Source organism: Dendropsophus ebraccatus, chromosome 3, assembly GCF_027789765.1.
Source record: "Dendropsophus ebraccatus isolate aDenEbr1 chromosome 3, aDenEbr1.pat, whole genome shotgun sequence".
In the NCBI taxonomy this organism is placed as follows: domain Eukaryota; kingdom Metazoa; phylum Chordata; class Amphibia; order Anura; family Hylidae; genus Dendropsophus; species Dendropsophus ebraccatus.
This window is the reverse complement of record NC_091456.1, coordinates 24,850,058-24,877,398: the sequence shown is the minus strand read 5'-3', so window position 1 is coordinate 24,877,398 and position 27,341 is coordinate 24,850,058. Positions and strand designations below refer to the sequence as shown.

The window sequence follows — 27,341 nt, the reverse complement described above, 5'->3', positions numbered from 1 at the left end:
TGATGTGCGCTGCAAGGGCAGAGGGTTAATAGAGATTCCTTAATATGTTCCCCCTGCCTGAAGCCAAACATTCCATTTTCCTTTATAGAGGACGTGTGGTCGGTCCAAAAAAATTTCATATATTGTGTTTTTACTTTCTTGCTATGACCCTGGTTCCTGAGTTTTATTATTTGGTTGACAAATGATTTTTCACAGAAGTCAGATGGGTTAGAACTTAAAGGGGTAGTGCACCAAAAAAAAATTTCTTTCAAATCAACTGCTGCCATGAAGTGCCAGAGATTTGTAATTTACTTCTATTAAAAAATCTCAAGCCTTCCAGTACTTATCAGCTGCTGTATGCCCAACAGGAAGTTGTATTATTTCCAGTCTGGACAGCAGGAAAGGTTTTCTATGGGGATTTTCTCCTGTTTTGGACAGTTCCTGACATGGACAGAGGAGGCAACAGAGAGCACTGTGTCAGACAGGAAAGAAAACACCACTTCCTGCTGGACACACAGCAGCTGATAAGTACTGGAAGACTTGAGATTTTTTAATAGAAGTGAATTACAAATCTCTGGCACTTTATGGCACCAGTTGATTTGAAAGAAAAAATTTTTGGGTGGACTACCCCTTTAACTGCAATATAGGGTGTGACTGCCAGACTATGGGGGTGTGATTAGAAACATGATAATCATCCCCCCATCATGATTAATTCCCCCTCAGCTTCATATTCATTCACACCACCTTAGCCAAGCATTCGCATCCCATTTTGTGAGTTCCCATGTATCTGACAATTCAGGGACAGTATAAATTGTCAACCAAATAGTAAAACCCTATATCTCGGAAACAAGGTACTGTGGACAATAAGGAAAAAACACTATTGGGACCCATGGCTATAAAATTTTTTGTGGCACAACAGTTAAAAAACCCATGCACAAAGTATACACAGTGAAAAACAAAAAAAAATAGGCACAAAGTATACACAGTATAAAAACCCATACACAAAGTATACATAGTGAAAAAGAAACATGCACAAAGTATACACAGTATAAAAACCCACACACAAAGTATACACAGTATAAAAACCCATGCACAAAGTATACACAGTATAAAAACCCACACACAAAGTATACACAGTATAAAAACCCACACACAAAGTATACACAGTATAAAAACCCATGCACAAAGTATACACAGTATAAAAACCCACACACAAAGTATACACAGTATAAAAACCCACACACAAAGTATACACAGTATAAAAACCCATGCACAAAGTATACACAGTATAAAAACCCACGCACAAAGTATAAACAGTATAAAAACCCATACACAAAGTATACACAGTGAAAAAGAAACATGCACAAAGTATACACAGTATAAAAACCCACGCACAAAGTATACACAGTATAAAAAAACATACACAAAGGGGGGGATGATTATATTAGGCCCCGCCCAGGGCAGTATTTACCACTAGGCACCCGTGGTCCGGTGCCTAGGGCAGCACCTTGCAGGGGGGCAGCACCAGGGAGCAGGGGGTCAGAAACAACTAATTTTTTTGTTTTTATTTTTTTAGTTTCCCTCCTCCATTCAGACTTGCCAGTAAATCTGGTGTCTTTTCCAGGGGGGGTGGGGGGTATGGTGGTATTGGTCAGGTCTGGCATCGCCAATAGGTGCGTGAAGATGGGGCGTCTTCAGGCTTAGTGCCTAGGGCAGCAGCAGCTGTTAATACAGCCCTGGCCCCGCCCCCTTTTCCCCAGCAGGATTTTCTAAGAGGCGCATGAGGACGCCACGCCTCCTCTCCACCTCGTCACACCCTCCCAAGCCCCTCAAGCCTGCCCATTGGGCGAGCAGGGCATACGGGAGGCGTACGCCAGGTAGAAGGGGTGAATCTGCACCATCTCCCTGGCGTACGCCTCGGGCAGACGCTTCATAAATGTCCCCCAAAGTATAAACAGTATAAAAAACCCATGCACAAAGACTAAGGGCCCTATTACACGGAATGATTATCGTGTGGAAAATCGTTATATCGTTTGAATTTAAACGAGAATAGTTCTGTGTAATTGCAGGCAACTATCGAAAAATCGCTCCTGTGTCATTGATCGTTGATTTAGATCTGACCCTAAAATCATTGTTAATCATTCGCTAATTGTTTTCTGTAATTCCGCATTCGTTCGCTAATCGTCTAGTGTAAATCCAAATGGTTCCTTCCTTTGCTGGGATCAGATGGAGGGAACGATCGTAGTAACTATTGTAACTAACAACTATGGTTCTGTGTAATATGGTGAACGATTTCAGGTTAACGGTAAACAATCTAGTTTGCTATTGTTTATCGTTAAACGCTTATCGTTAAAAATCGCATCGTCTAATCTTCTAAAGCCCAGTACCACCAAAATAGTGGTATTGGGAAAATCAGTGAATAGAAATAGTTTTGCTTGAGGATTTCATTACTAGAACGGCAATCCTTCGACACAGATGAAGGTCAGGGCTAGGAACAACATGTGCTTACAGGATAAAAGCCATATCTTAAAATGGACACCAGACAGGTTAAAGATAAGCTAAATTATTTATATTTTTTTGTTCTTGTATTGGACCTTTTGTACAACTGTACAATATCTGTTCTGAGAGAATATTAGTGTTATATGTTATCAGCATGTCTGCCATGATAACTTGATATGGTTTTATAGCCGGAGAATATGTTAGGTACTGTCTGCCTTTGCTTTACCCTTTTTACTTCCAAACATGGTAAGACGAAAAAAAATATATAAAGAATCAGCTTTCAGGGCTAAATTCCCATTTGTGCAAAAATAAGAGAGTTGCCAGGATTGCTTGTGAAGAGAGCCCAGATTCACAGCTCTGGGAGAAGATTCCTATGTGGGTAGATGGAATCCTGCACGCCGGCCGTAAAAGAGCAGATGAGAGCTGCTTATGAATGTTCTACTGCTAGCAGGCCCTTCCTATATCTTGTGAGTTACATTTACAATATCCTACTCCCATGTGCATAGCTTTTTTTTTTACAGCTCCAAAAGGGTATTTGCCTACTAGAATAACAGAATTATCTTATGGAAATCTAAGGGCCAGTTCACACGGAGTAAAAGAGGTGGAATTCCGCGACAGAACTCTTCCCCGCGAAATCCTGCCTGCCTCAGTGTCATAAAGGCTGTCTATGGGAGGGCTCCCGCCCCTCCTCTCTCTGCCCCTCTCTGCTCAAAAAATTAACCTGTCAATTCTTTGGAGTTACAAAGAACGGAGGTGCGCTAGCCCTCCCATAGACAGCCTGTATGTCCGTCGTGGAATTTACTTCTTTTACTGTGTGTTTACTGTGTGAACTGGCCCTAACTTGAGAAAAGGTATACACAGAGGGGGACATTTATGAATGATACGCCCAAGGTGTACGCTAGAGAGAAGGTGCAGATTTGCCCCTTCTGCCTGGCGTACACCTGCCGTACACCCCGCTCGCCTGATGGGCGGGCTGGGGGAGCTCAGGGGCATGACAAGGTGAGGAGGAGGCCTGGCCCATGCTCACAGGCGTAAATCATGATCCAAATCTACACCTGCTTGGAAGAAGGTGTAGATTTTGGACGCCAGGCACAGGTTCGGGCACCCGGCCGGCCAGATTCACTAAGAGGTGTGCGCCTCTTAGTGAATCCTGTCGGGGAAAAGGGGGCTGGGCCTGATATAAGACCGGCCTACTTGTAGGCTGCTCTTCATAAATCCCCCCCAGAATGTGTTCCGAGTGGTCTCCAAATGCTCAGTACAGGTAGTCCTCGACTTACGCCAGTGATCCGTTCTTATGCAGCGTTGTAAACCGAATTTCAATGTAAGTCGGATCATATGTTCATACAGTACTGTACCATAACAACAGTACTGTCCTGTAAACACTTAGCCTATCCTAACATAGTACCCTACATAATTATCAATATCCTCAGTCTAGAACTGCATAACTGAGTACTGTACCAGTATAGTATCGTACTGTATTCTTCTGCTGCTGCATGTATTCGAGTTACGTCGATACCGTGTAAGTCGGAATAAGGTGTCGAATAAAGCGTTGTAACCACGAAACGATGTAACTCAAGACCGTTGTAACCCGAGGACCACCTGTATTTGATTCCCAGAGGCTGCAGAAGTTGGATGCTGCCATAGGGAGTCCTGGAAAACATGTTTCCATGTTTTCCTGGAATCTCTAGGGTTGCATCCGCATCAGAATCAAATGCCGCACCTCAGGCAAGTATACATATGTTTTTAATGGGGAGAAGGGAATAAGTTGCCGCCAGATACTTCTGGAGGCGGCTCATCTCCTGTAAGACTGAAAGATCAGGCGTTTTAAAGCGACCGTGTACCCACAATCTGCCCTCCCAAAACCGCTTGTACCTTCGGATAGCTGCTTTTAATCCAAGATCTGTCCTGCGGTACGTTCGGCAGGTGATGCAGTTATTGTCCTAAAAAAATACTTTTAAACTTGAAGCCCTGTGCCAAACTGGAGTATCTCTGCCCTAACTTTGCACAACCTCTCTGTCCCTCCTCCCCACCCTCCTCATCATTAGGAATGCTCCAGGCAGATTGCCTCCTATTCCCCACCTGTTTAGCCCGGCACATGGGCTGGATCGTTGAGGACCTGTGCAGTGTTCAGCATGTAGAAAATGTTCCAGTGGCATTCCTAATGATGAAAAGGGTGGGGAGGAGGGATGGAGGATTGGTGCAAAGTTAGGGCACAGATACTCCCGTTTGGCACTGGCTTCAAATTTAAAAGTATTTTTTTTAGGACAATAACTGCATCACCTGCTGAACGGACCCCAGGACAGATCTTGGATTAAAAGCAGCTATCCGAAGGTACAAGTGGTTTTTTTTTGGTGGGGGGGGGTCAGATTGTGGGTACAGAGTCGCTTTAAATTCCAACTAACTAGGCAGTTCTTTACCATGACATCTACAATCAGGGTAACGATGGGACAACTGGGCAACTCTATATGCTTGGCGGGTTCTGATGAGATTTACAGGTTTGGATGATGATTGCTTATGTGTACGGCCTCCTTTACTCACCACCTGAAGAAACAGCACAATAAGTAACCTGTTACAGTATGAGGCTGGGTTCACACTACGTATATTTCAGTCAGTATTGTGGTCCTCATATTGCAACCAAAACCAGGAGTGGATTGAAAACACAGAAAGGCTCTGTCCACACAATGTTAAAATTGAGTGGATGGCTGCCATATAACAGTAAATAACGGCCATTATTTCAATACAACAGCCGTTGTTTTAAAATACCAGCAAATATTGGTACACACTAAGGCTATGTTATCACATAGTATTTTTGCTCAGTATTTTGCAACCAAAACCAGGAGTGGATTGAAAACACAGAAAGGCTCTGTTCACACAATGTTGAAATTCAATGGCAAATAACAGTCATTGTTTTAAAATAACAGCAATTATTTGCAATTAAATGGCGGCCATCCACAAAATTTCAACAGTGTGTGACCATAGCCTTTCTGTGTTTTCAGTCCACTTCTGGTTTTGGTTGCAAAATACTGGCTGCCAAAATACAGTGTGGCTCCTATGGATGCTCTTGGTTACTATAAGGCTATGTTAAAGGGGTGCTCCAGCGTGGGGGCACTTTTTTGGGGGGACCGGGGAGGAGGTGGCTGAAATAAAAGACGTCCACTTACCTCCCCGGTTCCAACGGCGTGTCCCGCATCACGGTGCCCGGTTCACGGCCACTTTCTGGTGTCTGACGCCGCCCGAGACGCTACGTATCAGGGCCGCTCAGCCACTCAGTGAAGGAGGCGGGATCCGAGCTAACTTCAAACGGATCCCGCCTCCTTCACAGAGTGGCTGAGCGACCCTGAGACGTAGCGTCTCGTGCAGCGTCAGACACCCGGAAGCGGTCGGGAACCGGGCACAGGAGCGCCGTGATGCGGGACCCACCGCTGAGGGCCCCCACGCTTGAGCATCCCCTTTAACATTAAGTTTTTTCTATGTGTCCATTTTTTGTCTGAAAATGTCGTCCGTCAGTCATTTTGCGTTTTGGGCGCCGGTCATTACAATGATGGCTGTTGGTACATTACTCAGTTCAGGTGGTTCTTTTTTGAAGGTCCATTGAATTTAGTAGTATAGACGGTTAAAGAATGGTGATAAAAAAAATATCTGTAAATAGTTGTCATGACCATTAATTTGCCATCCAAGCAAACAACGCCTGCTATTTAATACACTAAGGGGCGGCAAGGCGGGTAGGAGGCGTGGCCTCTCCACGAGCTTCATTAATCATGATTTATGGAGGAGGCTCTCAGGCGTAAATCATGATCCAAATCTACACCTGCTGGAAGCAGGACGCAGGTTCGGGCGCCTGGTCGGCTGGATTCACGCCTCTTAGTAAATCTGGGATAAGGGGAGGGGCCTAATTTAAGACCGGTGTACCTCGTACACCGGTCCTGTTAAATCCCCCAACTGTATTGGGCGGACATCATTCCTTTGCCTTCACTGCATTCCATTGACGTCAATTATAATTCAGCAATAACGGACATTATTAAAAAGAAAAGTGTGAACATAGCCCAATAAGGTAACAGAGCAGGCAAAACTTAGCCCACGGGAATGACAATTTGAGGGTCTGAAGATGTGACCCACTGTTACACTACATAACTGGAGTCCTATATTCAGATAGAAACTCTCAATATGTGTATACTCTTTCCATCCTTGTCTGCTTGCTCTGGGTCTTCTTCAAAAGCATGCTGATACGTGAAGTGGTCCTAGCAATTGTACATTAGGAAACAGGAGCATTTTTTTTGTTTAACCTGTGAATGTATTCTATTGTAAGAGGATGTTCTCATATAAACTTCATATTTTTCTTACAACTCGGCTCACACTACGTTTTTGCAAAACACGGATGAAAAAACAGATGTATTTGTGTGCATCCGTTTTGATCCGCTTTTCCATTGACTTCCATTATTTAAAAAAAACAGATCAAAACGCATCCTTTTTTTTAAATGTACACAAAAATAGCAGCTGCGTCAGCTACATTTTTGTGTACGTTAAAAAAGGATGGGTGGCATTTATTAAGTCCGGCGTTTTTTACGCCGGACTTATACATGCCCCCGCAGCTCCGGCGCTACGGAGATTTATGTAGAGGCGGACTGCCTCTACATAAATCCCGTGCGCGCCGGTGCGCACCGCCGAAAACCTACGCCAGCTGAGGACTGGAGTAGGTTTTCGGCGTACATTTGGGCGGAACGGATGGTAAATCGCGCGGACTCTGAGTCCGCGCCCTCCGTTCCGCCCACTACACGCTCCCTTTCCGCCCCCCTGGCGTACTCGGCGGAAAGTGCTGATTTGCGAATATTTTATTCGCAAATCGGCCATTTGCGAATAAAAAAATACGCAAATCGGCACTTTCCGCCGAAAATCATCCGTACGCCGGATGATACATGTGGCCCGATGTGTTTTAATCGTTTGTTTTTTTTTTTAAATAATGAAAATCAATGGAAAAACGGATAAAAACAGATTCACACAAATGCCTCCGTTTTTCCATTCGTTTTTTTTTTTGTGTGCAAAAAACGGATTTAAAAAATGTAGCGAACTTAGTCTTAGAATAAAATAAAAAGAAATCTTCAAAAAGCTACAAACCTTATATCAGCCATTATAATATATAATATATATATGTATACTGTGTATGTGTATTAGCGATTTACCCAAAACCCAGTGAATATCTGTCATGTATTCTGACAAAAAAACGTATTTTTTATTACAAGCACAAAGCCATGTTGCAAACCTTCTGGTTGTAGTGGAACATGTTTTTGAGGAAGCTGGCACAACTTGATTGGAAGCTGGAGAAGGGCCAAATGCATTATCTTTGACGCCTGCAACGGTCAGCACCAGATGAATACACCCCCACTGTCTATTAGATAATTCAAAGAGCGCTACAGAAAATCACCTCCATGCGCAGGGGATGGTTGATAAGAAGTGCAAAACCATAACAGTCTTTGAAAAATCTAGGTCATCGTGGTTGGTTAGTGACAACACAGGAATATGGTCATGGGCCAACAAATGGCAAACCATAGTCCTGAAATTTGCCAAGGAACGTTACTGCTCTATCTACATCTGTATAGTTTGACATCATCCTTTATTACAGACATCTCTGGGCTCCAGTCCTGTTGACCTTGAAATCAGGCCATCGCTTTCCAGTATGCACTTTTGGGAACAAGCATGAGTGTGTGTTAGTGTGAAGGTGAATCTGACCGTGTGAATGGCTTATTGCATCAGTTTTCTGCAGTGAGATCTATGGGTAGACGTCTACTGGAAGCCGAACAATAATCTCTGGAATCTCAGACCGGTAGTTCTCTCTCGTATTTACTTTGGCCACACATAAAAGGTAGATGAGGAAATCATCATCTAGAGAAGGCCAGTGATGATGACAGGAGCGTTTACTGGCGTCTAGTAGAAGTGAGAATTGAATAGCAGACTGCAGGGCGTGGGATTGCACCGAGCTGAGAGATAACAACACATATGGGCAGATTTTATGAAAGGAGAAAAATAAAAAAATGCTATGTGCTTCATTGATTCTTAAATGGTTACTTTTAATGGACAGAAAAATGTGGTCCACCATGTTCTGTGTGTTTTTATAATGGAAATCAATGGAAAAATCGATCCAAGGGGATGCAACCACATTTGCATCCATTTCCCCCCATAAAACAGATCATTTAAACGGACTGCAAAAGCTCAGTGTGAACCCAACCTAAAGCTACTTTTTTGCGTTTTCTGTTTTTTCCATCTGTTTTTGCAAAAAATGGATGGAGAAACGGATGCATTTGTGGGCATCCATTTTGATCTATTTTTTCTTTGACTTCTATTATAAAAAAAAAGGATCAAAATGCATCTGTTTTTTTTTATGTACACAAAAATAAAGTCAGCTACGTTTTTGTGTACATTAAAAAAAACAGATGCGTTTTAAACCTTTTTTTTATATAATGGAAGTCAATGGAAAAAACGATCAAAACAGATGCACACAAATGTATCCTTCCATGTAAAAATGGATGAAAAAAAATGGATTGCAAAAACATAGAGTGGACCCAGTCTTTATATAAATTAGGTTTCATGATAGGACACTGATGTTGGAGTCTGGAAGGAATTTTCCTCCCTGAGATGGGGCTACTGGAATCTGCCTTGTGGTGGATTTTTGCCTTCCTCTGGATTAACACAGTAGGATTATAAGTAAGGTTGAGCAAACCACGAGCTCGCTTTGCTTCGTCCAAACCTAACCACTCTGCATTTGACTACCGGTGGCTGAAGAAATTAGATGCAGCCCTAAGGCTGCCTGGAAAACATGAATACAGCCATAGGCTGTGATCATGTTTTCCAGGATTCCCTAGGGCTGCATCCAACTTCTTCAGCCACCGGTAATCAAATGCGGAGTGTTCAGGTTTGGACGAAGCAAAGCGAGCTCGAGGTTCGCTCATCTCTAGTTATAGGTTGGACTCTTGTCTTTTTTTCAACCTTATTAACTGTAACTACTGTGAGCATGGTAAAGTAGTTTGCACTGCTATGGACGAGTAAAGGTTTTGTGCCATGCACCCACACACCCAAGTCTACCTGTAGAAAAAAAAATTTTGTTTCCATGTTTTATTGCTGTTTCTATGTGGACTTTAGTCCACAGCAAAGCTCTTATATGTTTATTATCACTGGAGGGATCCGCATCTGAACTAGATACTAGGTACAAAGTGAACCAGTGTTATTATTGGCATCAGTCACATACATAGACGTTAGGAGGGCCTATATCGATACGGGCATCCTATATGGTATGTTTGTTCACCTTACAGGACAAAGAGGCCTAGTGTTTATCTCTTGCTTTCTGTTGCCTTTTTCCATGTTCCTCATAGCAGCTGCATAGTTTGTAACTATGGTATGTACGCCCTACACTGGCATGCAACCCAAAAGAAAGGTGGCACGAATTTCACAGTTTGTTGTCTAAGGGCATATTCACATGGTTTATAACAATATAATTTTTGGCAAAGAATCAAGAAGAAAGTTCAGCAACAAGATGTTCCCCTATCTAAAAGGTCTTTTATTGTATGAACCCACACAATCCATATGTCACAACCAATGCGTTTCATGACCATGACAGCGTACCCAAAACAGGTTGGTTGTGACGTATGGATTTTTATGCAAGAGAAGACCTTTCTGGATTGGAGAAGACCTTGTTGCTGAACCTACTTCTTCATCCTCACTTCTGGACACTCTCACCATGTAAGCAAGGAGGTGTTTCTTTCACTTTATTGTAATTATTGGCCATGAATTTGTGGTGATTTCTGTGTCATAAACCATTCCGAGTCAGCTTTAAAGGGGTTCTCTGGCGTTAAGCATTGTTAGCATACTGCTGCTATTGCATATAAAATAGACATGCTATACCTATCTCTCTGCACCCCCTCAGTGTCACTAGAGCCTTCACTTCTGAGACCGACTTGTTTTAGGAGTGACAGCCTGCTCAGCCAATCACTGACTGAGATGAGACAGCCCTGCTGCCAGTGATTGGCTGAGCAGGCTATCACTCCCGAGGTGAGTTTGTCTCGCAAGTGGAGGCTCTGCAGTCAGTGGGGGACACCAACAACACCACAAGCGGACACCGGGGGAGGGCGGACAGGTAAGCATAGGATGTTTATTGTTTTATACGTACCAGCAGCAATATATTAAAAAATGCTTAAAGAGGATGTACCACCAGGTACATCCTCTTTAACCTGAAGCCATGGATCGAACGGCGCCGGCATGGGGAAGACGGTGCCGCGGTCCGTTCTCCGGACCGAGGCCCGGTTCCCGTGCACCGCGCCGTTCTATGCACCGGAACCGGCCGGTGCTCAAGCACTGGAGGTAGGCCGGCCCGCCCCCAGTGGGAGGGAATTCCCTCCATAACGCGGCTCCCTTAGAATGAATGGAGCCGGCCTACCTCCAGTGCTTGAGCACCGGCCGGTTCCGGTGCATAGAACGGCGATGTGCACGGAACCGGGCCTCGGTCCGGAAAACAGACCGCGGCACTGGCTTCCCCCGTGCCGGCACTGTTCGATCCGTGGCTTCAGGTTAAAGAGGATGTACCTGGTGGTACATCCTCTTTAAGGCCAGACAACCCCTTTAAAAGCTTCACTTCCATTGATTTCAATGGGAGGTGGGAAACTGTGCAAAAAGTAAATTCAATAACGTACTTCCATGTAGTTACACACTGAAGTCGAACTTCAGAGCTACCCTTTCACATGCTGCCCACAGTTTACAGAGTCCCGGCATATGGGAGCAAATTACGCCCTAAATATCCAACAACTGAGCAGCATGGCAGTACCGAACCAGAAAAGGTTTTTTTTGACCCCTGATGACAAAGCCTTATTGTGTTTTATTGATGCCCATGATATCTACTGATATGTATTGTTATAGAAATTGATGGATCCATACAAAGCGTGTATGCATTTCGATAAGATATTAATAATATATACCGTATTTACCGGTGTATAAGACGATTGGGTGTATAAGACGACCCCCAACTTTCAGTGAAAATGTAGTTTGGAATATAATCCTGGTATAAGACTACCCCTCTTCCAATGCACACCAAATAAAAATTTATAGAAAATTTTAGATAGCAGTGAGATCTGAGAATTAAAGAAGTAGGTACAGTAATACCGGTAGAATACAAGGGTGGGCCAGACAGGTGAAAGAGGTGTGTTTTTCTGGGCACAGTGCCACTCTACCGTCTTTGAGCTCCCCCCACCATATGCGGGGACCGCAGATTCTCAAGTCCAGTTCCAACGTTTTTCAGCAGCTGCCCTATAAGACGACATCCGGCATGTAAGACGACCCCTGACTTTTGAGAAGATTTTCCTGGGTTAAAAAGTATTCTTATATACATTTATATTTAGACATATTACATGTTTGAAAAGGCATGACGTGTATAAAGAACATGTCCAAGCCTGTGGCTGGATGATGAAGCTGCCATGTTTCGCCTGACATGAAGAAACACATCTGTCTTTTTTTTTTCCAGGCCCCTGCTGATATTGATCCTATGACATAATATGACCCTTGGGGAGTGGCATCCATTCTATTGTCTCACCTATTAATCAATAACCCTTACTATTTACGTAATATTCTTCAGTTAGAGATCAATGCTTACTTCACATGTAAAATATCCATTGTTCTAGTAACCTTAATATGATACTGGGGTGATCTATATCAAGAAGGAAGGTCAGCAAATGTTATGTGACTAGAGAATAGAATACAAACCAACGACTATGGAGTTTCCTTCACCTAATATTCGGAGAGGTTTCGGCTCTACCCTGGCAGGAATCACTGTAAAGCTTTTCTCTTTTCTTTTTTGCACGTATCTGTCTGTATGTCATATGCTCACACACTGGGAGCGATGAGTAATTTCCAAGCATATGACAGATTAGTAACAGTTTCCATTTTGAACCAATATTCATCATTTCGAGGGACTGAATTGTACCGGATCAGACGTCTTCTCTAGCAAGAGCCATATTTAAGACGCAGCGAGACGTCTTATCTTGTGGAGTGCAGTGTACATTTAGTGACTCACAACCAGTTGTCACACTTTAGAAGCCGTATGCTAAAGATGCTCAGTAATCCTGCAGCCATGGATAAAATAACCACGACTGGATCCCTTATAAAACACGCGACGATTTTCAACGACCTTTATTTGGTATTCAAAATAACGTCTGTTATTTAACACCCTTTTGTGGCCGTCGCTTTAGGTTGAATGGTGGCCGTGTTCGATACCCTTTCGGGTGTGGTTATTTTTAAGGGTCCATTGAGGCTATGTTCACACAATGGGGGGAATTTATTAAGAGATTTGCACCTTTTTGCATTTTTTGTTGAATAAGTGGATTTTTTAGTTTAAGTTCTTTTTATGAACCAATATTTGACGGGGGAATATTTTTTAGATGCAGTGTTTTTTTTAATCTGCCTATTTTGAGTATTCACCAAATAGTTCGCATAATCCGGTATTAGCGCCCAATTTATCATTTAAGACTTTTTAAAAAAGTTGCACAAACAGGTGCAGGCTTACATCTGGTCAGTACCTGGTGAATATGCTTGTGCAATTTTTGTTTTTTTTGCAACTTTTTACTGCACAGTCACTATGGCAGTGCTACATTTTCATAGATCAGTCACAAGATATTGGAACAAAATATCCACCAATCCCCATTAGAAGAGTCACACAAATTAGACTCCTTAGTAAATGTCCCTCAATGTCTTTTTTTTGGCCGTTTTGCGGCTGTTTATTTGGACAGCCGTAATTTTGCCACCAAAACATAGCTGTTTTATGCAAATGGCAACTCATTTGCATAAAATTGCAGCTTTTTGGCACCAAAACAGATTGTCAAAAATATGGTGAAAGGACGGCCAATAAAAAAAACTCTGTGAACAACTTAAAATAACGTTATTCTATGCATTGTGTGAACTGACAGCCATTGCTTCCTTACGGTAGGTTCACACTACGGAACCCGAGCGGAGAATTTCCGTGTCAATTCTTTCAGCGGAATGCGGAATCCGCGCTTGCATAGAATGTTGTCTATGGCACGGACGGAGAGGCACGCGGCCGTGAACGGGTACGAGCTACGGAATCCGTCGGAAATTCTCCGCTCGGGTTCCGTAGTGTGAACCTACCCTCAGACTTCAATGAAAATTATTGAAGACTAAAAAAATAACACTAAAAACTAACTAAACTAAAAACTAAAAAAGACAGTGTGTGAACATAGCCTAATAGTATCATGCTTTATGACTGCAGACCTAGTATTGTGCCAAGCCATTCCATATTAACCTTTCTTTGTATTTAACAGGTACAGATCACTGGCAGATAGAGGACCAAGAAAGAAAAAAAACATCAAAAAGGCCAGTGGAATAGACAAGAGGCTGGCCACACAAATCTCTCGCTGTGCAGACGGGGATCACCATGGTAACCAGAAAATACAATTAAAAAGGCAAGTGAGGCAGAAGCAGATGAGTAGGCTGCTCCGTACCTGTGGACACAAGGAAGTGAAATCATTATGCAGAAGAGAAAAGGGTGTATGATGGATATGGTCACTCCGAGGAGGCAGGAAGGGTTCTTTTATTAAAAGAAGGAATGTGCCACTTCTACCTCAAGGGAAGGGGAGTGCCATGACATCTGCTGAGGGGGCCATCTGCACCAGGTTGTGTTGGTTCTTGGTGTTACACACTTGTTAGGGGTGACGCTTATCCTGTTTGATTGTTATTATTGGCACAAGGCTGAAGGACAAACTATCTGTCAGACAGAGAGGAAGGTTAAAGTGAGAGAAGGGGGGGAAATTTCCACCTCTGGCAACCACCTACCATGGGATGTCGGCAGAGTGCGGAGGAGAAAGAGGCAGCAAGGCGCTCGCGCAGGATCGATAGGCACCTGCGCTCCGAAAGTCAGCGCCAACGTCGAGAAATCAAACTTCTGCTGCTGGGGACCAGCAATTCTGGTAAAAGCACCATTGTGAAGCAGATGAAAATTATCCATAGTGGTGGGTTCAATCTGGAAGCATGTAAAGAATATAAGCCTCTCATCATTTATAACGCCATTGACTCCCTCACTCGCATCATAAGGGCGCTTGCTACTTTGAAGATTGAGTTTCACAACCCTGACCGAGCATACGATGCAGTCCAGCTGTTTGCTTTGACTGGCCCGGCAGAAAGTAAGGGCGAAATTACTTCGGAACTGCTGGGAGTAATGAAGCGACTATGGGCAGACTCAGGTGTGCAAGAGTGCTTCTCCCGCTCCAATGAGTATCATCTAGAAGATAATGCTGCCTATTACCTAAACGATCTTGAAAGGATAGCAGCTGTCGAGTACATCCCCACTGTAGAAGACATCTTGCGTTCTCGAGACATGACCACAGGCATTGTAGAGAACAAGTTCACCTTCAAGGAGCTGACATTCAAGATGGTTGATGTTGGAGGTCAACGGTCCGAAAGAAAGAAGTGGATTCACTGCTTTGAGGGGGTGACAGCCATAATATTCTGTGTGGAACTCAGTGGATATGACTTGAAGCTTTATGAAGACAACCAAACAGTAAGTAATGAAAGTCCAGAGAGGATTGTACATATTTGATGCTAGGCTCAAGAGTAAACTTCAAGAAATGGTTCTGAAACACATATGTCAATGCAGACCTTGGGTCTAGATATCAGAGACCAACCAGTCTATTAATTTCTGTGAACCATGATACACCACTCTATTATAGACCAGTCTATCAGGTGTACACCAGTCCCACAGGCAGTACCGATAATTTTGTTCCTTTTTGGAAACGGCTTTGATTCAAAATTGCAACGCTGTGGTTAAAATGAATGGAGAAACAAACACAAAAAAGGTAGAAGAAATCCCATTAACTGCAATAAAACGTATGGATGATGTGCAGTGTCCAGTGGTAAAAAGTACAGCAGCGCACCTTGCGATGTCAGCTCTGAGGCTGCCATTTATGTACACAGAGTATTTCAAGGAGTAATGACCCTAGTTTTGATGCAGCACTGCTTCTCTGGTTTGCTTGGTCTATGAACCGTATAGTCTGTATCTTTGAGTGCATGTCAAGTATACTAATGCCATAAAGCAGGGATGGGGAACTTCGGCCCTCCAGCTGTTGCAAAACTACAATTCCCATCATGCCTGGACAGCCACTTTAGCTTTGGCTGTCCAGGCATGATGGGAACTGTAGTTTTGCAACAGCTGGAGGGCCAAAGGTTCGACATGCCTGCCATAAAGGATTGCACAGTGGCACAAAGTGGTCGATACAAAAAGCTCACTGCTCCCATTACAGGAACGTGCTGTCACTTATATGGAAAAAGTGGCTGTCTCTTTAAAATGACGGATCAAAAATGCATGTTGGCCTGTTCTTTATAGTGTTTTTTCCCTTAATTCATCAATAAAAATCCACTTAATGATGAGAGAATAACCTGACTTGCAATGGAAAAACATTGGATAAAAAGCCCCCCACCACCACCACCACCAAAAAAAGCCTATATTAATGTACACTAAATTGATAAAATTCCTATTTTGGGTGGGGTTTCACTGGAAACTGGTCCTTACCCTTAATCAATTTCTATGTGCCATGCCCAAGTTCAGAACATGTGATTCTGCAGCCTTTTATCTCTGCCGCCAATCCTTTTTAATGGATAACATGAGATCTGTGGCTTAGATTTATCAAGCTGCCTGAAACCCAGAGGAACCAATCACAGCTAAGGATTTATATCTTAACAAGCGCTGGTACAATGAATCCTGAGCTGTGATTGGTTGCTTTGGGAAAAAAACAGACTGCAAGTTTTTGGCAGCTTGATAAATCTAGAACAGTGAGTGAGCACCCACCGAAGAGGTATGGTTCAGAACAGGGAAGAAGAGTACAATTATTCTTATGTCTCATTGCACGCTTCTGCTGTGCCGATAAGTGGTAGAGACCCCTATAACTTCCAAGGAACTTCCAGCAGAATGTGGTGAACTGATAGCTGTACTTTACGCTCCATGAAATTAGACAGACAGATTTAAGCTATATTTGACATTATTGAATTTCCCTATAAATGTAAGACTCTGTACACACAAATTAAAGTCAGCGTGGTCTCTCAGAAGAACAGATCCATCACAGCGGTCATGGCTCCAAACCGATTGTAAACAAAACCGTGACGCTGGTATGAGCAGAGAAGAGAACAGAAAGGGCTTCATGTATAAAGATAGAAAGAGAAGCAACTGCCCTGATTTTTATTTTTTTTTACTGTAGGTAAAAAAAAAAAAAGAAGACTGACATGGGCTCGCTATCTAAAACTCATTACAAAGTAAGGCTAGGTTCACATCATGTTTTTGAATTTTTTGGGTCAAATTTAGCCTTGTCAAAGTCTAAATTAGAAAAATTTCCACCATGTATCTTTATAGGGTACGTTCACACTTACCGGATCAGCAGCGGATTTGCTGCGGATCCTGTAGGTGTGAACGCACCCTTAAGGTAACCTATTGCATACTGTTCGACAGAAAAGCAGGGCTCTTCAACAGGATGGAAAAAAAGAACGTGGTGTAAACCTAGCCCTACTGATTATGAACAACATGTGAGTGTTGCAGAGGTTCGAGTTATAATGCATTCAGCAAAATGACAGAAAATCAATGACCTTTTTAAAGGTCTGTACCAAGGACAGAGTCACTGGGGCAGGATAAATGCTGCCCTGCTTTTCCTGTTGCCTGGACATGAAGCATTTACATCTTTATAATCTATGTAATGCGTCCGCGCTGTCTGTTGCAATACACTTTCCTGAAAGATACGTGCTTATTTTGTTTTCTTGCAAAACCTTGGAAGGGTTATTGACAGGCCAGTCGATAATTCTCCGAAGCTTAGTTAAATGGAAGATCATGGAAAATAACTTCCTTCAATTAGGTAGCGAATCAAAATCACATCTAAGAGAGCAAGCAAACTGAAATCTGGACAAAGACTGATAACGTTATTATGGATTGGAGAATTGGAGAACTTGATTTATTCAGCTTCCAAAGCGCTTCGCATAGCACAATATTGGGGTAACGTGTAACCAGTGGTATACTGACTAATGATAATCTTCATGAGATATATTTGGCAAGAGCTCTTTATTAAAGTGATTATTCAGACCCTGACCATCACCTACCTCCTTCACCTTTAAAAACATTTCCTGAGTCCATTCTTTTCTCAACCCTGTCTCAACAAAATTGGTACACGGTTGTGTTATCTTCTGCTTGGACTGCAACATCCTCCCCTCTGGACTTCCATCTGACATGCTTGCTCCCCTCTAGTTTATCCTCAACTCTCGAATAATTCACCTCTCCCTTCGCTTTGCCAATCCCTTCACTGGCTCCTTTCTTTCAAATTAACTACTTTTACAAAGGCATATAGATTTGTAATTTACTTCCCATACTAATCAGCTGCTGTATGTCCTGCAGGAAATGGTGTATTCTTTCCAGTTTGACACAGTGCTCTCTGCTGCCATCTCTGTCTGTAACAGAAACTGTCCAGAGCAGGAGATGTTGTCTATGGGAATTTGCTACTGCTCTGGACAGTTCCTGTCTGGGACAAAGGTGGCAGCACTGTCAAAAAGACAAATTTGGTCAGCTCTCCTACAACACCATTCACACTAGACACACAAAAACACAAAAAAATGTGACAGCTTACCGCTAATGGCAAGCCATAATACCCAATATAGATATGAAAATCACTAATAGCAGCCCTTCCCTCAACTACTAAAAAAAATCTCCATAAACATAACAAGGCTCTTGGCATACCATTTGTAAATAGTGTGTACCATCCCACCACGATAAGGTGGCCTCATATACAGGTGTAACGACTGGAGTCGTGGATCCACTGGACCACCTCTAGCGATGGTGTAAGTCGCACCAGGAAGCAGAGTCTAATGGGCCACTGGTCTTCACCAGTGCCTGCTGCAAGGTGGGATGGACTTGCAGCGGTAGTCGACCCCCAGGTCGCTACCCCTGGCTTGGCTTGCTAGAGGCGGCGGACGGGGTGTAGCAGAAACCAGGTAGGCAGGCTGGAGCACAGCAGAACACACGGTTGGGACTGGGATAGCAGTCACCAACAGGAGCCGCAGACAGCAGGAAACATGGGGAGCTGAGACTGAACACCCTTAGAAGCATGTAGAGGCTCAAACAATGGGGTCAGGGCAGGCTGGATTTTATAGGGAGCAGCTGACCAATTAAGGGCGTACCGCCTCTTTAAATTTAAGCAGAGCCGGCACGGGGACGGGGGCACTGGCCCAGTAGAGAGAAGGAGGAAGTCGCCCGGAGGCACGGGGGGACTCATGGCCATGGCAGGGAACTGAGGGGGAGCCGCGGCCGAGGATGACAGTGCGTCCGCCGCCGGAGTTAGGGGCCGTGGCCACAGCTGTAATACTGGGATGGACTTTACACTGTACTACGGCCTTTCCTTGGCTAATAATAAGCCTATACTCTGGGCATGCAGGATCCAACTAATACTGGCAAAAATAACCCTCAGGGTGGGATGGGTGGAATGTCTGACCAAGAAGAGGCAGCCACTCTTCCCCATCTGGATCACAATCAAAATGACATGTATTACACGTATCTGATGTTACTATGTGTCTCCTGTGCTAACATCCTGGTAATTTGTTACTGGGAGGGTTATCTGAGGTGCCCATTTGCACAGTAAGATATTTTGCTGCAGTCTGAATGATTTTGCCGTTTAAAATTGTTACCATAGTAGCAAAATGAATTTCTACTATTCCTCATAATGAGGTTATCGCTAAGCTCGGTGTAGTCACAATAACAGTGATCTTAAAGGGTTTTTTGTTTTTTTTAGCAGGTCAAGTCATGCTTCCATCCCATAAAACTAATCATATTTCTTTTTCTTATACTATTAATATTATTAATATGATCTTGATTTTAGACAATATTTGACCATGTGATTGTAATGGATCTATTAAAACTGCCTGAAATCTATTAGAAGGAGGTGGAGATAGTGTTATGTTGCTGGAGAGGCATATGGATCTAGCAGCGTGTACTGTTTTGTTGCGTGGGCAGAAAAAAAAGCCGGATGATCAGCTAGAGCACAGCAGGAAGGCTTCTACCATTCCATCCATAGAGAGCAAGAGAGCATGAGAAACATGAAAAGCCAAAGATAAATAGAAATGCTGACACACAGGCACTGGTGCGCTAGATATGTGTGTGTGTTACTCAGTGGCCACGCTTCTTAGAACTCAGCTATGAGACCTCTATAACCCCCACAATAAGATTAGGAAAATCAGTGATATTTCTTCATTCATTGTCTATGGCAGGGATGGGGAACCTTCAGCCCTCCAGCTGTTGCAAAACTACAATTCCCATCATGCCTGGACAGCCAAAGCTGTAGCTTTAGCCACTCTCTGCGGCTTAAGCTCTTACCAGCTATCTGTTCAAAGTATTGACTTGTGCCCGTGTTTCAACCTTTGTCGCTATACCACCTTTTGCCAGTGTTGGGTTACCTGTCCTATGAGGGTGACACAAGCCCCAGACCTTGTTACCTGGGTTGAGCAGAGTGGCATGATGGGAATTGTAGTTTTAGAAGGTTCCCTATCCGCCATCTATGGTGTCTGGTGGTCACCTTTTTCTCTCAATCTTGCTTAAATGGTCCAATCCAAATCATATTCCTTCTTTCCCTCCATCCTATTTTGCTTTCAGATAGAGCATTTTACGTAATCTGACAGGCTTTAAGTAAAGGGTCCTGTAACAGGAGGGGATTATCTGACGAATTGCATTGTTTTCAGCGAAAACAACAGTAAAATGTGTTGAATTGAAGTCAATGCAAACAACGGCCGTCTGCTATGGCCATAGAAATAATTGACATGTCAATTATTGCAGGCCATTGTGCACTGAACTTAAAGGACAACTCCAGCGCTATAAAAAAAAACAAAAAAAAAACAAAAAAAAACGCGGAAAACACTTTTTTATATACTCACCATCACTCTATCTCCATTAGAATCCCCGGGGCTACAGTCGTTTCTTCATTTCTTCTGCACTTCCTTCTTCTTCGGCTGGTGGTGTCAGATGACTGACAGCTTGCTCAGCCAATCAGAACTGAGCAAGCTGTGAGTCATCTGCTGATGTCTCACAGGAGGGCTGGCCCGCTGTGAAGACGTCATCTACACAAGATTGCCTGGCCGTGGTTAACAGGGATCAGGTACATATGCGTTTTAATACTTCCGGGGGGTTAAGGGGGCAGAAGGGTAAATAAAGCACATTACAAAGTTATATAACTTTGAAATATAATAGTAACATAGGTAATAAGGTTGAAAAAAGACAAGAGTCCATCAGGTTCAACCTAGAGAAACCCTACTGTGTTGATCCAGAGGAAGGCAAAAACCCTTATGAGGCAGATGACTATTGCCCCATCACAGGGATCCCCTTCCTGACTCCAATGGCAATCAGAATAAATGTGTTTCAATTGCCTAAAAAATAAAAATCATCGGAGTTGTCCTTTAATGCAATTCTCAATGCAACAATGCCATGTCCGTACCTTGTGTGAAAACATAGCTTTAAATCTAATTCATCATTTAGTTATTCTTCTTTTCTTTTTTGCTATTTTTTTTTTTAGTACAAATAGAATTAAATGTTTTCAAAATGCAATGAAAAGTTATTATTGACAAAAATCAAGGATATTATCTCATCCCTTTTATGTTCATGAATTATTAATTTGTAGACAATTTACTCCCAATTACATCCCAATAGCAGACCGCTTCATACAATGTTGTGACCACATAAACGTGGTCGCCATTAATGCCTTCCATTCTTCTTTAATCTCCTGCATTAGAAATCACACAATATAGCCAGCTCCAGGACTCTTGTTATTGAAGCTCAACCAAATTGTTTTAATTGACTGTAATTATTCCATTTGTTCCCAGACAAAACCACGTCATGTAATAGCAGGATTATGAATGTAATGCCGAATGGGTTAACTGCTTGGTGGAGCCTTTTACAGATTATCCTAAAACTCTTCTCTTTAAAGTTAGGCTCCTGGCCACATTGAGCCTTTGCTTTCTTACATATAGCTAAATAAAGAATATGTGGCTGTCAGTATTGTAGCACATAGATTTAGGCCATGTTCACATTGAGTATAACAGCCGTTCTGTGACGTGGCCGGACCACAGAATGGCCAGTGTTTCTGAAGATTATCCTGGACGGTACTGCAGTACTGGCCGGATGATCTTTACTACTAATGAATTCATATGTGGGCGCATCAGTATGCGCCCACATCTGAATTCCCCGCTGCACACAATGGAGTGTGCGTCCAGAGCTGCACGCTCTATTGTGTGAACTGACAGGTTCTCTGTTGCTGCTATTCAATGAATGGCGGCCTCAGAAAACTGGCATGCCAGTTTTTTACGTGCCCGCTAGCAATCCCAGCTGGAGTGTATACTATGCGTGCAGGGATTCCCTCTAGCTGCAGCACAATGTAAGTTAAGTATTAATCACGGCCATGTTGCAAATCAGCAACAATGTCCATGATTAATACTTAACTTACGTTGTGTGAGCATGGCTTTAACCCCTTCCCTCCTGGGCATATTTTAGTTTTTGCATTTTTGTTTTTTCCTCCTCGTGTTTAAAAGGCCATAGAACTTGCATTTTTTCACCTACAGACCCAAATGAGCCCTTTATTTTTTGTGCAACTAATTGTACTTTGAAATGGCAGACTTAATTTTTGCATAAAATATATTGCGAAAAACCAGAAAAAAATGATATGCACAGTGAAATTGAAAATAAAACACAATATTTTTTTATTTGGGGTGGTTTTGTGTTTACGCCATTCGCCCTGGGGTAAAACTGACTTGTTATATATGTTCCTCAAGTTGTTACGATTACAACGATATGTAACATGTATAACTTTTATATTATTTGATGGCTTATAAAAAATCAAAACCTTTCAAAAAAACTAAACGTTCCTTAAAATCGCTCTATTCTCATGCTTATAGCGCTTTTATCCTTTGGTCTATGGGGCTGAGTGAGATGTCATTTTTTGCGCCATGATGTGTACTTTTTATAGGTATCTTAATTGCGTATATGTGGCTGATCGGCGGCACCCGCTAATAGCCGCGGTCCCGTGCTGCAGTAAAAATCCAGGATCGTGGCGGTCCAGAGCTGGGTCACGGCGCGGCCCCTCTCTAAACCTCCCCATCCCCCTGCAGGACGTGCCGGTACGTCCTGCGGAGGGAAGGGGTTAAACTGATTCGGAGCTCCTGGCATCATACTGACATCTCATGATGGCGGGAGTTCCGTGTTTCTGGTCTGTAGCACATCTTCTGTGCACAGACCTTAATCACAGAACGTGTAAATGCCCCTAAGACTGGTTACTCACATGCCTGTCTTAACCCTTTAAGGACAGAGGCCATGAACAGGCTTATTTACAGTTTAGCGTTTTTGTTTTTTCCTCCTTGTCTTCTAAGAGCTATAACTCTTATTTTTCCAGCTAGAGAGCCATGTGAGTCCTGTTTTTTTCAGGAACGTCATGGCGTCTTTCAATCTACCATAACATGTATGACAACCCCTAAAATATTATTTGTGGGGTGAAATTGAGGAGGGGAAAAAATTCAGCAAATTTGGGGGGGTTCTGTGTTTATGTAATGCACTTTATGGTAAAACTGACATTTTATCTTTATTTTATAGGCATACACTGGGTCATGGCATGTCAGTAGGTTTATGCTGCCCTATTTAAAGGGGTACTCCAGCGATTTTGTTTTCTTCCAAATCAACTGGTTTCATATATTATTTTGATTTGTAAATCACCTCTATTTAAAAATCTCCAGTCTTTCTGTAATTATCAGCTGCTGTATGTCCTGCAGGAAGTTGTGTACTTTCTACAGTCTGAGTGCAGACTGAGTGCAGAAGCAAATCCCCATAGAAAACCCTTCCTGCTCTGGAAAGTTCTTGTCTCAGACAGGGGTGACAGCAGAGAGCACTGTGTCAGACTAAAAAGAATCCACCACTTCCTGCAGGACATACAGCAGCTCTGGAAGACTTGAGATTTTTAAATAGAAATTATTTACAAATCTATATAACTTTCTGAAACCAGTTGATTTGAAAGAAAGAGATTTTCGGCAGAGTACCCCTTTAAGGGTAGCATAAACTAGTGACAGAGAAGCTGAACAGAATGATGTATCACCTACATTGTTCTGTGCAGCTGATTCAGAGATCTCCTCTTGAATAACATGGACAATAAGTAGTCCTCTCCAATAGGTGCGTGAGCTCAGTAGTCCTAGATATTCATGAGCACCAAAAAACTCCGCCCACCAGCTGCTGATTGGCAGTTATTTATCTATGCTGTGTATAGGCAGTCAGCTGTCAATCAGCAGCTGGAGGATGGAGGGAGGGATGTGACATGAATCCTGCATATTAGGAGAACGGCTGAACAGAATAATGTAAGTAATACATTGTTCTGCTCAGCATTTCTGTCATTTAAGGCAGCATAAACCTAGTGACAGATTCCCTTTAACTAACCCCCCTTCTAGCACATAGACAGTAGGTGATGCTGAGTGGGACGCAAAACTCAGAAAAACTGTGCATTCTCTGATACGGGCACTCAAAGTGTTATATGTTATCGAGTAACAGCTGTGGTAGCGGATACTGCCTACCCCAGTATATCCCATAAACTTCTTTGCATCCAGCTGGAATAACAAAGCCTATAAACAAGCAACAGGAAGCTGTAGACAGAAAGAATATGTGGACAATATACAGCATGAAGTGATCAGAACTATTTCTGTTGGGGAAATATAGGACTATGAACGTTGGTTCTTCGTAAATTCAATACGCACTTGATATATAAAATATAAAGTGTGGTAATGCTCTTTAAAGGGAACCTGTCACCCCGGCTGCCAGGGCAGAGCCCACCCGACCGCCCAGTGGAGCCCCGGATACCTCCCTTCCTGGGTCTGCCCTGGCAGCCGGGGTGCCCTTTAAAGGCCTTAGTAATTCCTTATTCCACAATTGCAGATCTGCAGTTACGGACGAATTAAAGGCCTATTGATTTCTATTGGGCTATTCACACTAGTCTGTAGTTGAATAGGTCTGCAATCCGTTCTGGCAAAAAATTAGACATGTCTTAGTGCATGTCGAAATTGCGGAACAATTAGCCAATAGAAGTCTATGGGACCCGCATTTTTTGCGGACGTTATGGTAGTTACATCCGTAACGTCTGCAAAAATATAGATCAGATTTTAACGGGTATCACCATTTTTTTTTTCAGATCCTTAAAAAGTTCGGATTGCAGATGCACTGTGGACACATTTTTTGCGGACATTGCAGACATGGTCTTGCGGACATGGTCTTAAAATATCACTGAACATGTGAAAGAGACCGAACTGTTTCTATAGGAAATTACATTTATGATATGTAAAAACTACATATATTACATGTATACAGTAGTTTTAGCATGTGCAGAAGTGATGAGCAGCAAGAACTGGACATTATCAGAGCGATAGAGGTGGAGGATAGCACCAGGTGATTACATCATGCAGAAAGAACATATCCATATCCTATCCTTATTATACCATAAGGCCCAACCTACCTGCAGTTATGTTATACTGATCTGGAAGTAGGACTTGTAAAGCTAAAGTATCTAAGTAATGGAGACAACATGTCTTTAGGTCCAAGACCAAAATCACGGCAAACAATTGAATACATTACCTCTTTAACACTCCCGATCTTCTCCTTCCCTCTGCTTCCTCCCCGGCACTGCAGCCATAGCTTCAAAGAGGTCTCTGAGCTGACAGGCCGCTCAATCACTGTCAGTTTAGACAGGCTGTTCTGAAGCTATAGCTGCGGTGCTGGGCAGGAAGCGGAGGGCAGGAGAAGATCGGGAGTGTGGAGCGGTGATGTATAAAAGTTTAGGGCAAGGGTTGTAGCTCTTAGCTAAATAATAATCGAGCCGTGTAATGGGCTGTATCCCAGTTTTTCGGGCGGTCTTCCAGCTGTATCCACCGTCTCGACGGAGCGGGCAGACAGCGGGAATCTTTGCCGAGAGTTCAGGTTCGTACGAACCCGAACCTCGGCAGGTTCGGACCATCCCTAAATAGGACCCTTAGACTGGATTCACTGTATTACGCAGCCTGATTTACAATATTTCACAGACTGTATTACACAGCCTGATCGACACGGTAACTGTACACCGATCTGTTAGACTGGCGCTCTCTTACAGAGCCTATTAAATGGCTTGAATTGGCTTGACACTCCCGCAGTGTCCTGCTCTCTCCGCTCACCACAGCTGCTGGTGAACCTCTGCGCAGTGGCAGGCCGCTCAGCGAATGACTGGCAGAGGTGGGAGAGCACCTCAGCCAGTGATTGGCTGAGCATTCTGTCACTTCACAGACAGCTGTGGGGAACATGGAGCAGGACACCAGAGAGCCTGGACAGGTAAGTATAATCTTTATTATTTTACTTCATACTGCCATCAGCCATGCATCAGTATTACATTTGGCAATGCGCAGTCAGCTGCTGCTAATTTTTAAACTTGTTAAAAGACAATGATCAGCTAATGATCGGCTCCTTGGCTGATCGTTGTCTTTAATGCACAGAGCAATATCTGCCCGAATTGGCCTTATTTTCAGATTATTACTCTGTGTAATGGGACCTTTAAGACTGACATGCCAGATGCCAAAGAATGAAAGAATGACCCCATGGACAGCAATTAGTTCTGACATGAGTTTTTCTGCAAAGTTTGTTCTAGCACTAGGGCTATTGCAGACAATGTACATACGTACTTAAGCCCTGTAATGTACTACTATTCTAATGTAATGCAGCTAATGTAGCTATGGGCAACTGCGCCCATTTGTGCACTAGTTTTGCTAAATCTGAAATGTAACTTTAGTAAGAGATGACAGCAGTGTCTACATACTGGCATCCATCACATGGATCATCTCCCTCTTAAATCACCATGATATAAACACTTTAGTCACATGGAAATCTCATCAGACTGCCGCTGACTTGCCCTAATTCAATGATAACCATTGTCTGCAGGAAAATGAAGAATATCTGTGTCTGGCTTTATTTCAATCAGTGCGCCAACTTTTAATCTGCTGAAGCTGATCATTTTGTCACTATAGTCCCACTGATACTCACTAACAAAAAAGCTCTTATCGTCAGCTAGTCTGTAGTTGGCATTAGCTCTGCCTGGAACAGGGGAAGAGAGGCAGAAGAGAGGAAAAACTTAAATGATAGCTGATCCTGCGGTATAACAAAGTGTAGAATGCTGGCTACTTAGATTCACTGTGATGGTCTGCACAGTCATCAGAACTCAATCCAATACAGCCCCTTTGGGATGTGGGCGAACGAGAGACTTTTAGACTGAGGCTGCAGCTAAGAAATCTTCAAATATATGATGTTACCAGTAGTGTTGAGCGGATCTGTCAAAATGTCGGGTTCAGCAATGTTATCCAAATCCGATTCCCCACAGCTGGTGAAGTTGGATCCTGCCCTAGGGAGCCCTGGAAAACTTGCATACAGCCATAGGCCAAAGGCTTTATACATGTCTTCCTGTCAGCTTGGCAGAGTGTTCAAGCTCGGAAAACTTTCCTGAACCCGAATGTTTTGGCGCTCAACACCAGTTACTAGAGATGAGCAAATTGCTTTGTTTGATCTGCGCTCCGCTCATCAAGCCACCGGCCTTTCAGCGCTGCTGTGCTCCGCTCCCTGCCACTCCACCCCGGGTGCCGGGGAAAAGCTGGATCCAAACCTGAGAAACTAAAGGAAGTTTCCCAGGATTGGATCCGGCTTTTCTCGACATCCTAGTTGGAGTGGCAGGGAGCAAGCGCAGCAGCACTGAAAGACCGGCGGCTTGATGAGCAGAGCGCAGACCAAACAAAATGCTTTACTTTGTTTAGATGAGTGATTCACTCATCTC

At 43.2% G+C, this 27,341-nt stretch overlaps 2 protein-coding genes across 5 annotated transcripts in view; one reads left to right on the top strand and one right to left on the bottom strand.

The window, feature by feature from the left end:
• RSPH14 (radial spoke head 14 homolog) overlaps positions 1–27,341 on the bottom strand; it is a 170,385-nt gene that overhangs the window by 64,499 nt on the left and 78,545 nt on the right. The window lies entirely within an intron of this gene.
• GNAZ (G protein subunit alpha z) overlaps positions 1–27,341 on the top strand; it is a 117,435-nt gene that overhangs the window by 29,175 nt on the left and 60,919 nt on the right. For both annotated transcript variants that reach the window (XM_069961206.1, XM_069961205.1), the window contains exon 2: positions 13,788–15,022. In XM_069961206.1, the coding sequence (XP_069817307.1) occupies positions 14,300–15,022 (723 nt within the window). In that variant the 5' untranslated portion in view covers positions 13,788–14,299. The remainder of the gene's footprint in view (positions 1–13,787; positions 15,023–27,341) is intronic.